This window comes from Triturus cristatus, chromosome 11 (genome assembly GCF_964204655.1).
Source record: "Triturus cristatus chromosome 11, aTriCri1.1, whole genome shotgun sequence".
NCBI classification, from domain to species: domain Eukaryota; kingdom Metazoa; phylum Chordata; class Amphibia; order Caudata; family Salamandridae; genus Triturus; species Triturus cristatus.
In genome coordinates this window covers 579,107,246-579,124,845 of record NC_140594.1, presented here as the reverse complement: position 1 = coordinate 579,124,845, position 17,600 = coordinate 579,107,246, and the positions used below count along the sequence as shown (strand labels likewise).

General features: G+C 44.0%; 1 protein-coding gene across 2 annotated transcripts in view; it reads right to left on the bottom strand.

The window, feature by feature from the left end:
- The window catches only part of LOC146785119 (uncharacterized), a 578,200-nt gene that overhangs the window by 521,038 nt on the left and 39,562 nt on the right, over positions 1-17,600 (bottom strand). For both annotated transcript variants that reach the window (XM_085633808.1, XM_085633809.1), the window contains exon 2: positions 16,695-16,803. In XM_085633808.1, coding sequence (XP_085489934.1) covers positions 16,695-16,782 — 88 coding nt within the window. In that variant the 5' untranslated portion in view covers positions 16,783-16,803. The remainder of the gene's footprint in view (positions 1-16,694; positions 16,804-17,600) is intronic.

Below are 17,600 nucleotides of genomic sequence, written 5' to 3'. Positions count from 1 at the left end.
GATTAAATATAATATTAAGGCCATATGATTCTGTGAAGGTACACCATCAGTAGACTCATTTTTACCAAAGAACACCAAAGAGAGATCTACAACTATATCCACCTCCAGAATAGATGTCAACACTTCCCCCACTCCTTTCCAAAATGTGGTTAACACCGGACACTGAAAAAAAATGTGTATGTCGTTTGCATTTGTGAGACTACATCTTGGGCACCTTGGGGGCGGAATAGGAGCAAATTTGGCTATTTTAGCCGGAGTATAGTATAGCCTGTTTATTACATAAAAATGGTTTTTCTTCAAGGGAGCAGGCTTTATGTATTTATACAGCGTCTTTAATGATGGATAGAGTAGTTCCTCAATTTGGGCGGCCAAAGGTGAGTCATTCCAAACTGAAATTGGGGAGGGGATCCTGGCTTCCTCAGCGTCTTGGATTTGGGCATACCATAAGGCTATTTCTTTCTTCTTTGGGGACGGATCTTGAAAAAGCTGTTCTAATTCCCCTTTTCCTCCTATATCGCCTTTTTCAGACTCATACCAGCTATTCAGTTGAAGATATTTAAACCTTGAAAAGGTGGGGCCTATTTTGGCTGATAGAGCTGCCCACGGTAGAATGCCCTCTGAGTCCACTAGATCTAGCCATCGCTCCATACCTGAATTTTTGATCGGAATCGCCAGACTATCACACATAAGGGGCGGTGTCCCAGGCGAGTCCCATATTGGAGCAAAGTCCGAGAAATATCCAATTCCCCATATCCTCCTTAAATTATACCAGGTTTGTAATGCTGATTTCAATACCTTTAGCCGAACCTTTTTAAAAAACCTTGGAGTACCAAATTTGTACAAAAACCCTTCTTGACTGTTGGCACCTTCAGCCGTAACCATTTCTCCCAGTACTCTCCCCCAGGATGTTTGTTCGGGGTGAGATAATAGCATTCTTATCCCTTTAAACTGAAAAGCCATCAGATACCAGTTTATGTCAGGTAAGGCTAGTCCACCCTTAAGGAGCTTCCTCCTAAGCTTTTTCCATGACATTCTGGCATTTTTATGACCCCATATAAAGCTACCAATTTTACCCTGTATTTTAGTTATAGTTTTTCCAGGGAATGTTAAAGGGATTGCATTGAATAGGTAGGTCAATTTAGGGAGTACAGACATTTTAACAAGGTTAACCCTGCCATATATTGTCAAGGGGAGGTTCTTCCATTTAGCAAAGAGATAGTCTATTTCTTTTTCGATTTTCCCAAGATTTAAAGAAGGAATCTTATTTAGGTCTTTAACTATTTTAATACCCAAATACCTAAACTCCTTGCTTATGAGGCCTCTCGTGTATATGGTGTTCCAACACATTATTTCAGTTTTATCTGAGTTGACGCTGTAGCCTGAAACCTTGCCAAATTCCCTCAACATGGAGACCAGGTATGGAATTGTATGCTCTGGATCGCTGGTATAGACTATCACATCATCGGCATAGAGTGCCAGTTTGCATTCATATCCTAATGATCTAAATGGGATGATATCTCTGTCCAGTCTAATTGTTTGAGCTAAGGGCTCTATATAGAGATTAAACAACAGGGGGGACAGGGGACATCCCTGCCTGGTCCCTCTCTGAATTGGAAAGCTAGGGGAAAGTGAGCCGTTCAAGAGGATTCTGGATGAAGCTCCTAGATAACAATGCTTGATAGTCCTCACAAAAACGGGGCCAATTCCCATTGCCTCTAAGACACCCCAGAGATATCTCCAACACACATGATCAAATGCCTTGGCTGCATCGACTGCCACCACGGCCAATGGATCAGTTCTAGCCTCCGCTAGGTCGATATTGCCAATCAGCAGTTGGGTTTGATCTTGAATTACCCTCCCCTGTATAAAGCCCTTCTGATCGGGATTAATTAGGCTGGGTGCCAGTTTCGCCAATCTTCCTGCTAATATCCCCATAAATATTTTATAATCTGCATTTAGCAGGGAGACTGGACGATAGGAGTCTGCCAGTAAAGGGTCTTTCCCTGGTTTTAAGATTAACATTATCGTGGCCTCACTCCATGATCTCGGGATTTCCCCATTAGAACAGTATATTGAATTAAATAGCCTGTGTAGGACTGGAAGAAGATCGTCTTGTAATAGTTTGTATACTTCGTTAGGAAGGGCATCAAGCCCTGCAGCTTTTTTGTTTTTTGCCCGCTTTATTTGGGCCAATATCTCTTCTGTGGTAATAGGGGCATCCAGAGCTTCCCTAGAGGCCTCCGATAAAATTGGTAAAGATTTATCCACTAACCATTGTGATATCTGGTCTTGTGTGGGTTTAAGATCTTCTGTATACAAATCTGAAAATAATGTTATTAAAGCCTGTTGTATTTCCTCCGGATCGTTAGATTTAGTTCCACTGCTATCTATTACAAGTTCGTTAATATCATTCTTTGCCCTATCTAGTCTGGCCTTCCAGGCCAGGATTGCCCCTGCTTTCTCTCCATACTCAAACATCTCCATGTTTCTGGCCTGCCATTGTGCTTTACATTTTTGATCTAAAAAAGTTCTAAGATTTTTCCTGGCCTCCTCTAAATTACCGTTTATCTTAACTAATTGCCCTGTATCTCCAATTATGGCATTCCTCCTTTCAATCTCCAGAGTGCCGATCTTCTCCTCAAGAGCATACAGTTCTTGGGTCTTTAGGCGGTTCTTATAGCCTATTTGAACTTGTAATACGCCTCTCAAGTTAGCTTTATAGGCGTCCCATACTTGGTCAATAGAAGTTGATCCCAAGTTAAAAGAAAAAAAAACTCTATAGAGGACTTACTTATAGATTGGATTATCTCAGAATCTGCTAGCATTGCTCTATTCAATGTCCATCTTGCCTGAGGACGATTGACACATGCTACGTAGACTGCTAATAGGGGTGCGTGGTCTGATAGGTGAGTTGGTAGTATCGTTATACTAGTGGCGTTGTTTAATGCTTCTTTATTCACCAATAGGTAGTCGATCCGTGAGGAGTGACCGTATTTTTTACTGTAATAGGTGTATCCCTGGGTGTTTCCTTCCTTAAATCTCCACAAGTCAGCTAAATTCAAGTTTAACATTAAGTTTTTCATGACTCTACGTGATTTGGGAGTTGTTGTAATATGACTTAACCTAGAGCTATCCTTTACTGGGTCAAGCTTTATGTTAAAGTCACCTCCTACTATCAACGGAGGGGTTGCTGAAATTAGGCTTCCCTGTAGTTTAACCAGATATGATGGATCATCCAGTTTCGGGCCATAGTAAGATGAACATGTTATTTCAACTCCCCCTAGATCCAGGAGGACAGTAACCCATCTACCTGAATGGTCCGTTTGGACAGACTTAATCTTACAGGGAACCCCCTTTTTAACAACAATAGCTACCCCCCGAGAGTTTATTGCTTGTTGTGAAGCACAGAAACACTGTACCCATGAGATTTTGGAGAAAAGTACTTGAAATTCCACTGAATTTAAATGTGTCTCCTGCAGTAAACATATCTGTGCTGGAGCAAGCTCTAGATACTTTAAAATCAGCCTTCGTCTACGTTCACATCTCAGACCATTTAAATTCCAAGAAATATAATAAATTTTACGGCAATCATTCGCCCTACCTGTTGTGGCCATATATTACCAGATGATGGATTCTCTTTCTTAGAACTTTATCTGTTAGTAAAATGATTAATTTGGTGAGGTGAGGCTTTTTTTGTGTGATTTTTTTCCCTATCTGCTCCCCACCCTGTGAACCCTCCCCCCCTACTCCTATAACCTCCCCTGAGTGCCCTTTCCCCTCGCTCTCTCTTCCCAACCCTTGAGGAACCCACCCTTCCATTAAGCTAAGCCTCTTTGGGTATAGCTCCCTCTTGATCTCCCCTGTCAAAAAAAAAAAAAATATTTGATATCCTAGCGTCTTCGTGTTGCTTATATCGCAAGACCGACCCTAAACTTAAGGCCTGAATATCGCACTTGTTAACCACCCTTTTTTTCTTGTCGAATTTTAGCAATAAATATGTCAACCTCTTCCACAGATCTCAGCAAATGCATCTGGTTATTCCACATTACCCGGAGGGTTGCTGGAAACCTAAGCTGTGCTTTTGCCCCCAGGCTATTTATTTCTTCCAGTCTCTTCCCCAACTCCCACTGTCTTGTGGCAGTTATGTGGGAGATGTCAGATCTTATAGTGAAGGAAAAGGCCGGAAAATCAGTAGAAGGCGAGGAGATAGTCCCTTCTTTTAATGCTGCAGTAAGAATAAGCTCCTTGATTGAGTATGATAGAAAATTTACCAAAATCTTGCGCGGTTTTTGTTTCTCTATCCTTCTTTTGAAGGGGTCTCTATGGATCCTTTGAATCTCATAATTCAGGTCGATGTTCGGCTGGCTCTTGAGGACTGTATCCTTTAACAGTTTAATTACAAAGCCCTTTAGATCGTCTCTTTCTATCGCCTCAGGGACATTTAATCATTTTAAATTGTTTTGCCTTGAGTGGTTCTCAAGCCGTTCCAGGTCCTCCTTCAACTCTCTGTTCTGGATGGACAGAGAATCTACCTTCGCTGTAACGGCCTCTAAGGAATCTTTCAGCTTTGGCATTTCCTTCTCGAGTGTCTCAGTTCTTGCTGTGATCTCTTCCATTTTCTTGGCTAACACCTCACAAGAAACCCGAATAGCTGCCTGATTTGTCTCAGAGACTGTAAATCTCGTAGCCATCTCAGCTCGATTTAATTCTGAGGTTGAAAACCTTGATGACATTTCATCTCTCATGGCCAATAACAGGTTGGCTAGATTCCGTGTATTTGATACTGGGGTAGCTATGGTGGGAGGGTTTCCCTGAGTGGTTCCTTGCTCTGTATCATCTCCCGATCTATCGTGGCCCTCGTTTTGACCCTTATTACGACCCACCCCCTCTTGGTCCTCTAACACAGAGAACCTATTAGAGAGATCAATCTCTGGGTGGATATCCTGCTCTGCCATGACATCCGATGGTAGCTTCGGGGTGGCTTTTTCGGGAGATTGACATTTTAGAACACTTGTTTTAGGCGATTTAGCTGCCTTACTCTTAGCTGATCTTCCCAGCTTCTCCTTAGACCTTGATTTTGGAGACAACCGAGGAGAAACAGGGGATGGATGGGGCCTGTCGTTTAAAGGAGGAACCGTCCTACCCCCCTGTGATGGACTGGGCATGATGTCTGGCAGTTGAGGCGATTTAGCTGAGGATATTAATGAAATTACCTGATAGAAAGTATTCAGCGAAGGGGTAATTTTAGTTTTAATTGCTGTTTTTTTTCTCCTTCTTTCCTGAGCTCTTGGCTTCACTTGCGACTGCCTAGCAGAAAAAGACTCCCTGGATAAAACTTGATCTGTTGTTGCCTGGTTATGCTGCCCCGAAACTGTCTGGTGATCTCCTTTTGGACCTGGTGCGGCTGCCTGAGGGGGTGGAGCCCTCTGGGAAAAGTGAATAATATCTTTATTTGCAGCTAAGTGTGCCGCACTTGCTCGGAGTGTGTATCGACTTATTTTGGGGGGAGAAACACCCTCATAGAAGATGTCTCTTTCCTCCATACAGTCTAAGGAGCAAACACCTCCTTTTCCCAAGCAGCAGAAATGCCCTCCAGGCAACCCCTTCTCTCGGGTGCACACTTCGCCAGACTCTGTATGAATCTCTGGCTTTTCGCTGAGGAAAAGGGGGAACCCCCGCACTAAAGAAAGAAACCCCTCGGAGACCTCGGAGGCCTCGGTCCGGGCAATACGCGCTGACCGGGCTCCCCCTACCTTCAACGCCGCCAAATAGCAGACTCTCAGGCACTGAACTGATCCTCCCCACAGCGATCTCCGGAGCAGCGAGTGCAAGACACCGCTTCCACGAACTGCCGCCGCCGCCTCCCACATCCAGCGCGGGCCCTCGATGATTGCTCCGCCCTCGCTCTGAGAGTCCAGCGCGAATGCCTCGGCCGCGGAGGGGAAGGGAGAGCGGCAGCACCTGAAGTCCCGTCTCATCGCCAACAAAAAACGAATACGCAAAAAAACAGGTCAGTCGCTAGGATACCATTACTTAATTCTTAGTTGGCAGTTACTCGGATCCCTCCCGATTATCTGCCCATCTCAGGGGAGATCAAGGAGCACTCCCGCGACCGCTCACATTGCGGCCGCCATGTTCCTCAGTCGACGTCCACTAAACCTTAACTATTGAAAATACTGAGCCTCTTAAGTAGCAGATACTAGTAAGATTCTTACTTCGGTGGGAAAAACCTTTTGAGAGGTACCTTGAATGTCCAAGTACCCATACCCTGAAAGGCCCACTGGACACAGACTCATCTGTAATGAATTTGCCTTGGGGCCCAGGTGCGACCTTCAGTCATGTTCCTATTCCACACCCAGTTCTTCTACCCCCAAATCCACAGGACAAGCCTTTCGGATGACTCAAGCAGGCTCTGGTCACAGGATGTGGCTTTTGGCATGATCTGCACCAAGACTCTCTGCTTCATGAGAGTTGGGCACAGAGCATGGCCTTCGACTGCACCCAGTGCATGTTTGCTGGGCCCCCTGTCCATGCCAGACATGCATTCGACCACACACAGCGAATTCTGTGCAAATAGGGTTCACTTCAGCTCACCCCTTTTCTTGATCCTCCTTTCCACCAAGTCTTCAGGCCAAGGAAAGCAAAGTCTGGGTACAGGGGATGGACTATTGGCAATCCCTCTTTCAGATCTCCAGAGCCCACAATGCACACGTTGTATATGTTCCTAAAGGGCTATGATACGGGGGGCTTTAGCCACACTCATTGCCCAGTTCCCCTGCATCCAGAACATGAGTGACAATGACCTTGAGTCATGTCTGGTGATCTCTCTGCACATGACTTGATCTTTCAAAACCACCTACCCTTGATCTCTCTACTCCAGATCGCACTGGACATGGCGTTGAGCCTTCCAACATATTCACTGCCACAACCAACTAGGAATGGCTTTGAAGTCTCCCAGCACAGTATATGGCCTTCACCCATACCATGGATAAATCCCCGACTCCCAAATCTCTTGTGATCGGTGTCACACCAAGGGAGGCAAATGTCCCTCAGCATGACAAGCATATTTGGTTTACTGGGTCTCCCAAATACATGGCTTTATCTGTTTCTAAGTCTGTTTCTAAGATGGCCCCTTCTGCATATTTCTTTTTTAGTAGAAACTGGAAAACACTAGATTTTGCTGCACTTTTAATGCTTTGGCACACTCTGATGTCAAACAGTATCAATTAAGTGTGTACCTCTAAGCACCGGGTGCTCCCGCTAAGACCCACTTGGGCCATGCTAAGACACTTGTTATGCCTTTGGGACCATCCACTAGGTCACGGTACTGTTGGGACCAACCTCTACTCCAAATTTGGTAACATGGCTCGCATCATATGGTTTCAGCTCACTGTTCGATGCATGTTGATGTGTTGTAGCCAGCAGGTTCACAGCTGAACTCTGAGCAGTGCAGTGTCTGTATCGAGAGCAAGCAGCAGCTCCATAACTCCGTCCTCTTTCATTAAGAGTGGGACAGAGCTTTGCTTTCTGAAATCTTGGGTATCAGGCGTTTGGTAACAAAGATCAGTTTGAAAATGAATGTCTCCAGTATCAATGTCCTCCCATAAAACATTACTCTCAACATTCCTTTTCTTAGGTTTATATAAAGATGGTCTAAAAAGCATGACTATAGGAGATACATCCTTTCAAACGGAAGTATAGGGCCATTTGATGAGCATGTTCAGTGCCCAAGCGCCAAACAAAGAGGTCCATGAGCTGGTTGTGGTGAAACTGCTCCGCTTTAAGTGTGTACATTAACTCAGAACATCAATGAGTATGTTTATGAGTGGTGGACAGTACAGCTCAGGAACATGAAGAGACAGCCACTGCTCCATGTTATCTGCCTTTGGCTCCAGGCAAAAACTGGTGTATGTACCCTTTCAGGGCCTGCACACTGAAATAGATACAGCCCCAGGATCACTGAGTGGAGCATTAACCTTTAAATAATCTGGAGACGACTCGTCCCTCTGACATTGGAGCCTGATGGCCCATTGATCTGATCTTTTCCATGAACATGATTTCTGTGGAACAAGGTGGCTCCCCCCTGTCCTGATGAAGACCCCTGTCTAAGGATTAAATGCTCATCTTTATTTTGGGGTCGAAACGTCGACTGTACCCTACTTACCTGTACTGGCTCTGTACCTACAGTTGGATAACAGTGATTCATTGGCAGTATCTCATCAAAACTGTGTGTTTTATCGACCTTGATTATTGTATTGACCAGACAGGTCTTTGTAAATAGACTGTATACCCTGCAAAATTCTCCTACCCTCACATGAGCACATCTCCGTGCACAATTCTTTCACTTCTTCTCGGAGCACATTTCATGCAAATGATTTTGATTATTCGTTTCATGCTAAATAATGATAACATTTCCTTTTGAATTGGAACTCTGATTGATTCATGTGGTTCATTTAGGGTGATGTGTTTTGATGAAATTCATGCTGCCACTGTGGCCTCTTCTTCTGTACTATAATAGGCAAATTCTTAAACACTCGTCTCATTGTATATCTGCTGAACAGTATGTCTAGAAAAATTAAATAACTTCTCCTCGTTAGCGCCTACTTCAAGGGGGCATCGTTTTTATGCAAAGCCTGGTCTACCTATCTTAGTAGCTGGGAGTTTGCATCAAAAACTATGGGTGCTTATTCTGACACACCAAGTTACACCTAAGAAACACTCCCTTGACGCAAAGTGGCACAAATCAGTGCAATTCACTATTTGTGCAGAGAAAATGGCATATTTTTAGGCCAAAATACCTTTTGCAATAGAAAGTAAATATCCTTTCAAGAGTTGGCAACACTTTCCATCATTTTGTGTGACTTTGCCCGAGTACAAAATCTGGCTCTACGGCTACAAATAATGGCGACATATTGAGCTGTACTTGGTCTTTTCCCAAAGATGGAAAAAGCAATATAATAATGCACACTGAAAGCAACACAAAGATTCACAACTGTTACTAATGCATTGAAGGAACACAATTCTCACACTGCTTTAAGAAAACAAAGACTTACTCGCATGCTAGGTAAACATAAATGCTTACAGGTCCTGGAGGTAGCTTCCAAATAAAACAAAAATCTCACAGACAGGGATCAACAATTTAAAATGAACTTGAACTATACAGGCAAATGACCCAAGCCACTCTGCAGGAGATACTTGTAGTACCTTAGCTGCTTCTCAATAAAGCAGTACAGTTTGCTGCCCCCCAAAGTCCCTATAACTAACAGTATGTATATTAATTTCATAGCAAACCTCTCCCCTTTGAGCAGGTAGAGCAGCAACGGGCCCGGATCAAACATACAAAAATAAATATATTAATACTTTCTCAAGAAAAGAAAAGGACAGAGTGTCTCTGGCTTGCAGTTACTGAGCACCAAGCACCCCACTATATGTCTCTCACGTCCTAAGTAGAAAACCTTCATTCGGAAAATCCTTGCCATCAGTCTGAAGAACAGAAGTGCAGGGAGGTGTGTTAAATGTCCACTGTTACCTTTTTACCTCCTACAATCAAACACTAATGGGGTGCAAATATATCCCCATTCGTGCACATCCTTAACATGGGATGGGACTGGACTGCTGGAAAGAGGGATTTGATCACTGGAAATGAAACAGACAGGGAATTGAAAAAAATATTCTAAAGAGCAAATTCAATGAAAAGGATACTAAGAAAGCAGTTAGGAGCAGGTTAGAATGTAAGGATAACTGGCAAGCGGAATAGATGAGGGAAAGAAGGAAAAGAAAGCAAATGTATTTATAAGCATAGAAAAGCAACATCCCAGTGAATATGTATGGCACAAAGCAGAATAAATAGCACTGATCCACTAATTTCTAAAAGTTTTGAAACCATTGAAAAAGACTGAAAAACCTCACTGGAATTCACAACATAGAAACTGAAGACAAGAAAGCATAATTATAACAGTGGCTAAGAAGAAATGGGTGGGCTAATCTTTTAGGAAATAAAAAGGCTGCAAGTGCTCCCATTCTACGTGGATCACACTAGGTTATTTAATTCCTGACACCTCCGTGGGACCGAGACCATCTGCTCATGTAAGATTAATGCTCTCCAGATCGAACCGACCGGTCCTGTGGACGATGGCCCCAAGGCTCCTGCCCCCAACAGCAGGTCCGGCTTTAGCGTTGGTGGCGCCCAGTGCGAGAATCATTTTTGGCGCCCCCACACACAATGACCGCCTTCCCGGATTATCTCACTACCACTGGGCAAAAGTGCCCCTCATCTCTCCAGTCATAAGTTATTGCTAAATACAGAGCCCCTCCCCTGAATTTAGAGGCCCCTCCACAGGTCAGCGCCCAGTGCGACCGCACCAGTCGCACTGCCCTAAAGCCGGCCCTGTCCAACAGGAACACCCTCTTCCATAGGGATAGGACCCCCCGAGAAAGCCTCTACCCCACTGTCATGCCTGCTTTCGATGCTGGGTCAAGACCGAATGAAACAAACTTTAAAAATCTCCTTTTCCAAATGCAATTACAATACAATACAATTTTACCCGTGGAATCATTCTGCTGGGACCGAACAAAATAGGGCTGGTGACCAGCAGAAAAGGAAGGTTTTCACAGTTTTTCAAACAATGTAGGTAATTGATGATGCAGTGAATAGAGATAGAAAGGGTGCTTTGTAGTCTAAGTTCCAGAACTGAAAGGAGCAACAGCCAGATGGGAGTACCTAACATTTGGCACAAACAGGTAAGGCTTAAAGTCATAGCTACATGTACACAGCACCACAAGGATGACCGGAGAGTACTGCAGCAAGTGCTTTAAGTGGGATACAAATAGGGGGAGGAGGTCATTTAAAAAGGGAGTAGCCGAAAAGGTGAAACTAAGAATCCTTTCCTGGAAGTTCGGTCTACGGTATTAAGGGGCATATTATCAAGACAGGCGATAAAATTTTTGCCGCTAAAACGGCGATAATGGGCTTGATAATATGCTCTATGGAATTCCAATTGAAGCTCAGGTTAGATGTCCTTCACATCTAACATGGGCTTCAATTGGAATTCCATAGAGCATATTATCAAGCCCATTATCGCTGTTTTAGCGGCAGTTTTCTGCCGCTAAAGCGGCGATAATTTTATCACCTGGCTTGATAATATGCCCCCATGAGTTTAGCTTAAAACATGTGAACTAGAATACTGTGCTTCAAACAGCCTGCAACCTGACCAGTACTTGGTTACCTCCCTATACGTTTTTATTTTAACAATAAAGAGCAGCTACTCTTGCCTACAACTGCTGGAGACAAGGCGCTGTCAGTTCAGTTAATCAAGTTCCAAAAAGAACTCCTCCCCAGCCTTCCCTACACTTTTCCCCTCCACTGTCACAAGACATGGTGTCACCAGCTGCTTGCTAGGAAATTGGTAAATGTAAGTTTTTTTAGAACCTTGGATATCTTATATGCTTGTTAGATCTCTTGGCGGAGTGGTTTCTATATGTTGTGTGCATTTAATTGTAAAATAGAACCTTTTTTTATGTACACGTATGTAATTTTGAGATTTTTATGTGGACCTCCTCGGAGCTCCGTGACATAAATAAATAAAACTTGAAAAACTTGGTGTCATCAGGACCAGCTCCCAGGTGCTCAAATAGTGCCTACTGAATAGGAGTAACCTGTCCAGGGACAAAGGGCTCTTTATACTGTTGCTCGCTAAACCTTAACTATTGAAAATACTGAGCCTCTTAAGTAGCAGATACTAGTAAGATTCTTACTTCGGTGGGAGAAAAGTAGAGAACTGGAGCCTACTTCAGGCAATTTGTACGTATCCCTGTACCTTCTCAGACACAGTAGAAGTGGTTTTTGCCATCCCTAATAGGCCTATCGATACAGTGTCTCAGGTCTGGCCGATAACTTCGCCTCCATAGCGCAGCGCCAGCGCAAAGTGCCAGCGGCATCCGCTTCCCCCATTTAGAGAGCAGGGGGTAAGCTTGCAGGCCAAGTATATTTATTTATTTATTGACTGCAGTTTTATAGAGCGCGGCCTTTACCCAAAGGTGTCAGAGGGCTTTACAGTAGAACCAAGTATAATCAGGGCCGCTGGCACTATGTGAGGTTTGCACATAATTATGGGTTTGCCACATTTACAACATAACCTATCCTCTGCAGCATAATCTTCAGACTTTCGAAAACAAAATTGGATTCTACTTCAAACGGATGATAAGACACTAAAAACGTGGCGAAATGGGTTTCCGTGCAGTGAAAGGCCTTTTCCAAAAGTCAACTGCTCATCTTTCGGTTGCTTTTTTTCTGTATGTGGTTGTTAAACTGGTGGTACTAATGAGGTGAGATCTTTGCCCAGACTGTATTACCATGTGTAAAAATTACAAAACAATGAAGTAATAGTATCGAAAAATGTGCAGCATAATTTTGCCTTTTCTTGCTGCATAATTCAGTCAAACCTACTGCATAATTTGGTGCTCTCCTGCCGCGTATTTCCAGTGGCCCTATGTATAATATATGTTGGACGCCTGGTGTCACACACATCATTCACTGTGTTAAGCACTGCAGCTTGCTACACAGCGTTTTAAACCAAGAATCTTTGTTTGCTTTCTGATTATGAACATACTACTTTTACGTATATCTAATCAAGAGGGGGGAGGAAGAAGGAGCTCTGATCCATTCAGCTTCCTTGTCGTAATACAAAATATCAACGGGGAATGGATCACTTGACCTGAGTAACCAGGGTTCGATGTACTTGCCGTCTTTCAATAAAAACCCTCAATCACTTACACAGGCCGTGAGGCGGTATATCTTGGTTCTCCGCCTTATTAAAAATGTAACAGCATCATCATTGGGTTTCTTTTTCTCGTATGCTATCCTCCACCAGGAGGAGAAACCACTGGTTATTACAGTAGTGATTAGTGATGAGAACGTGGAAGTGCTCAAGTGAGGTGAGTTAAAAAGGCGGGCCTCATATTACCTAAACTGTACCTTTATTCAGTTTGGAATGGAGGCAGGTAAAAATAGTGTTGTGCGTGGGAAGACGAGTTATTAGTTTAACGCCCTGGATTGTCCATGTGAACGGTCGACATGTTTCAGCCCCATAAAATTGCCCCGACGGGTCGGGGGGCCTTCTTCAGGACCTAAAAATGCATCACCCGGGGCACCGCAAGGAGTGCGAGCACAAGTCGTGCTGTGCATTCTAACCAGGTCAATACGCCTGATTGGAAATGCTTTAATCTAGCCTTCTGTACCTCAAATTTAAGAGAGATGTGTCCAGCGGGAGCACCAAAGTCCGACAAGAACTATACCCCTCTCGATCCAGTGGCAGTGCGCTCAATAAGGTAAAAATATAGAGTGAGTCAACGCATTTACAGATCTGGTAACAGAGGATGGATCTGACTGGATCCGCCAAGTGCTAACTGGACCCATATATGTAAAGTGGTCTTGGAACTGAGAACTGTACATATATGGTATAGGTGGTTGCGCCCCAAGATTCAAAATCCACCTAGCCCCAATCCCGATGCTGACCAGTGACGACCGTGAGGAGATGAGGTGGCCGATGTGGTAACCCAAAGACAACAACATGAGTACCAATAGGGATTGCTACGTGTGCAGAGATGAGTGCAGAATAGAAGCTGTGTGTTAAACCTGTCAGCCTTAGGGTTGTCTTCCCTCAAACGTTTTGTCGTAATCCTCCATATTTTTCAAATCCCGTTATTATTGTCCTTAGGACTCTGTGAACTTTACCACTGCTACCCAGTGGTAAAGTGTGTGTGTGTGTGTGCTCAATCCTTAAAACATGGCAACATTGGCTTATCCCCAACTGGCATATTTCATTTACGTATAAGTTACTGATAAAGTGGTACTACTTGTACCCAGGGCCTGTAAATGAAATGCTACTTGTGGGCCTGCAGCACTGATTGTGCCCCCCACGTATGTAGCTCTGTAAATATGTCTTAGGTCTGCCATTACAGCCTGCGTGTGAAGTTTTAATCTGCCATTTCAACCTGGCAAACTAAACCTTTTACCAGGCCCAAACCTTCCTTTTTAATACATATAAGTCACCTGCGACCTGGACAGCCCAAAAATAGGGTTAAAAATAGGACATGTACTTTCGAGTTTCATATGTCCTGATAGTGAATAACTCATAAACGAGTTTTCACTATTGCAAGGCCTACCTCTCCCATAGGATAACATTGGAGCTACCTCATTACACTTACTAAGCTGTAACGTCCAAGTGGGAGCATGCAAACAATTCATGTTTGGTGTCTTTGGAATCTTTGGAATTGTAAAGAAAAATTCTCTTTGATGGCGAAGTCAGATTTTTTATTACATTTTTGAAAACGGGACTTTTAGAAAGTTGGCATTTTCATGCTTTAGTAATTTAGTGCCTGCAGCATATCTCTAGTTCACATGACTGAGTGTAGTTGGTAGTTGGACATTTCTTCTAGACAGCTACACACAACAGAGAGCTTAGGTGTGCCTGCATAGGCAATCACGGCAGGATGGGAGGGTGGAGTTGGGCACAGCCCTATTTACACCTATATAGGCTGTGTACTGCCTTCATATACAATATTGCATACCCCTGTAGATAGTTTGGAGCCAGGGCAGGGGAGGCAGGAAACCTGTGCACTTCAAAAGGAAACCTCTAGTGGCTTCTCACATTTCAAAGGAGGCACCAGGTATAAATATTGGACCTCAGACTCCAACTCTTCAGTATACTTCTGGACCTGTGGAAGACTATGCCCGGAAGAAGGACTGCTGTGCTGCAGAAAGGACTGTCACTCTACTGGACTGCTGGCCTGTAGGGACTGCTAACTGATGTGCTGACCTGCTGCCTCTTGCCCTCTTGCCTGGGTGAGAAGGACTGGATCCAAGTTCAAATTAAATTCACAAGATTCCGAAGTCCGGATGTACTCCATTTTCACAAAGGAAGATTTGCCCATTGAGAATATGATAGACAGGGCATTGCGAACGAGGTCATATGAAGTCCATGCACCTCTTCGATTATGGTCTTGCAAAAAGCAAATAAGAATTGGAGAATAGGTCAGGGCCTCTGAAAAATAAACCAAATAGCCATTCCATGCTATCCTGTGATACTGAACCCAGCTGTGATCCTATTTCAAATTCCCCCAGAAGCCGAGTGGTTCACGGTTACTGATTTATGTTAGGTATTCTTTTCCATTCCCCTTCACGAAGCGAGCGAGTATCTCTTCAAGTTTCAGTTTCAAGAGAGAAAAAGCCTGTGGCTTATCTGTCTGCGACTCTTAACCCTGTGCCACAGCATTGCCTGGTTGTCTCAAAGTGGTTACCAGTACCATGAGTTATGGTATATATTGCAGCAAAAACTGTTTCCCATGTTGCACAGTCGTCAATGGTGCAGGCGTATTGTGAGAATTCTATGTTTATCATGAGGTCCAGTATGGGTAAATGCTGCTTCTATCTGTTTTTTTTGTGCAGCCCAGAAAAAAATGTCCTCCCGTCTAGTAGGAATCTTTCCCATAATAGCATTAATAGTTATTGGACTAATCACAGGCACAGTTAACTGTGGCTAGACAACTTAAACAGCCCTTGCTGGGGCAGTTGTTATTGTATGCATAACAAACTGCATTAGACGCCTATAAAGTTGAATTAGACCAGTAAAGAGAGCATGTAGATCACACACATTAATCAGTGCTAAATATAAATATGGTGTGCAGCTGGCTAATACTGGCCATGTAGCCCTGTCATTGCTGAGGGGACCCAGTCGTATGTTATTTAGTGTGTGTGGTAGGGCGTCTTGGAACCAATTCTGATGTTCCTGATATGTTAAAGGTATTTCTAAGTCATTATAAGCTCTGTGCTGGTCTGGTAAGGCACCCTTACCACAATAATGAAATAGTGTGTGTTACCATCTATTGCTGGTAAAAGTGACCCATGAGAAGAATATTTCAGTTCTATAAGCATTGTGGGGCTCAACCACAAAGGTAACATCTCCATCTGCATTTTGGAGCCCATGTAATGTTTAGTGTGCTGTAACAGCAGGTCTGCAATTAGCAGGAATATTTATTTGGTTCACCATTGTAGTGAATGGAATTCAGAGAGGTAATTACTATAGTGGGGTAAGCTTTTGAAGGTTGAATCTTCAACAAGCTATAGACAAAAATAGGTGTTTCCTATTATGCTGAGGAGGATGTGTCCCTCATACCACAGATGTTGCTATTTGAAGGTGACTAGGGGTACCTTGGGCATGCCCTAGAACTACTCAGGAGACCCGTTAAATAAGTTCCTGACCTAAGAATGTTGGTGGCGCCATGTTATACGGTTCCCACTAGAAAACATATGACTGTGTGTTAGGACAACCGGACTTCAGAATGCAGGGACCATCTACACCATCACAGACTGTTGGCCCCATTCCTAGCTTGCTCACAGTACCTCACCCAAACCCCTAACCCTTCTGGGGTGGCAGGTGATTTTGACAACCTCGAACATGACAGTCTGATCCCCAAGGGAATCATGGAAACAGATCTTACCCCTTTCATTGTTAACTCATGCATGCCCATGGAAAACATAAGAAAGATACAAAGGAAGTTGCTTGAGTGTGTGTGTGTGTGTGTGTGTGTGTGTGTAAGTAGCAGAAGTGCATGCTTTGTTCACACAAAGCACTCTTGGAGGTTTAGGAAGAAATGGTCTAATAGTGCACATGGAAGGTTCATGTTTGCATACACACCTGTTTGCTGACCGTAGGCTCCAGGCACATAGGCCACCAAAATGGAGGACATAACGAGCAGGAACTTAACTAGACTGACCGACTCCATTCACAGGCAGGATGATGGTTACTGCAAAAGAACAGATGAAGTGGTGAGGAGGCAGTAGGTACCGTAAACAGTCAACTTCACGCTTAATATCATCAGTCTCTGAATGAATATCAAATATGCACTTGACGCCCACACCCCTATGCAGCTTCTAGCACATCGGTGGGCACCATGAGAATCTTGCTTTGATGTGAAGTGTTAGGAGCAAGCACCAGCGGACATGGTCAGCAGTGGCATTTGTGCAAGCTGTCAGATGTAAAGTGAGGAGCTGGCACTGGTGTATAACATGAGCAGCAGGCACTGTGGAAAATATGTGCTGTGAAATTTTGAGGAGTCAACACTAGTGTGCAGGGAATGTAAGGAGTTTGTGCTGGAAAGCAGTCTTAGAGCTTGGTATGGGTGGGTGGTGAGAGGAACTAAAACTGATGAGCAGTGGATGAGCTGGCACTGGTGGACAGTGTTAGATGATTTCCCTGCTGTGGGGAACTCCTGGCTCAAGTCCTGCAGCACATTTATGACCAGCATTAAAGCACCCATAGAAATGTAATGCCAAGGTTAGGAGGGTAACATTTTGCACGTTTCTTAAACGCTAGGCAACTCAAAAGTGAGCTATATGCCGAATGTACTGATGGTTAGGCTCTTCCTCAAACAAACTGCTTGGCCAAGGCTCCCCAAGAGAAAGGCAAGTGGGTGCGCATAAACCTGCATTATCTGCGTGTTGAGAGTGTGACACCGTCAGGTTAAACTCCCTACACCCGGCTTTTGTTGGCCGGGTGTAGGGAGATTAAAAGGGCTGAATCCCTCCTAACATGCATGCATGC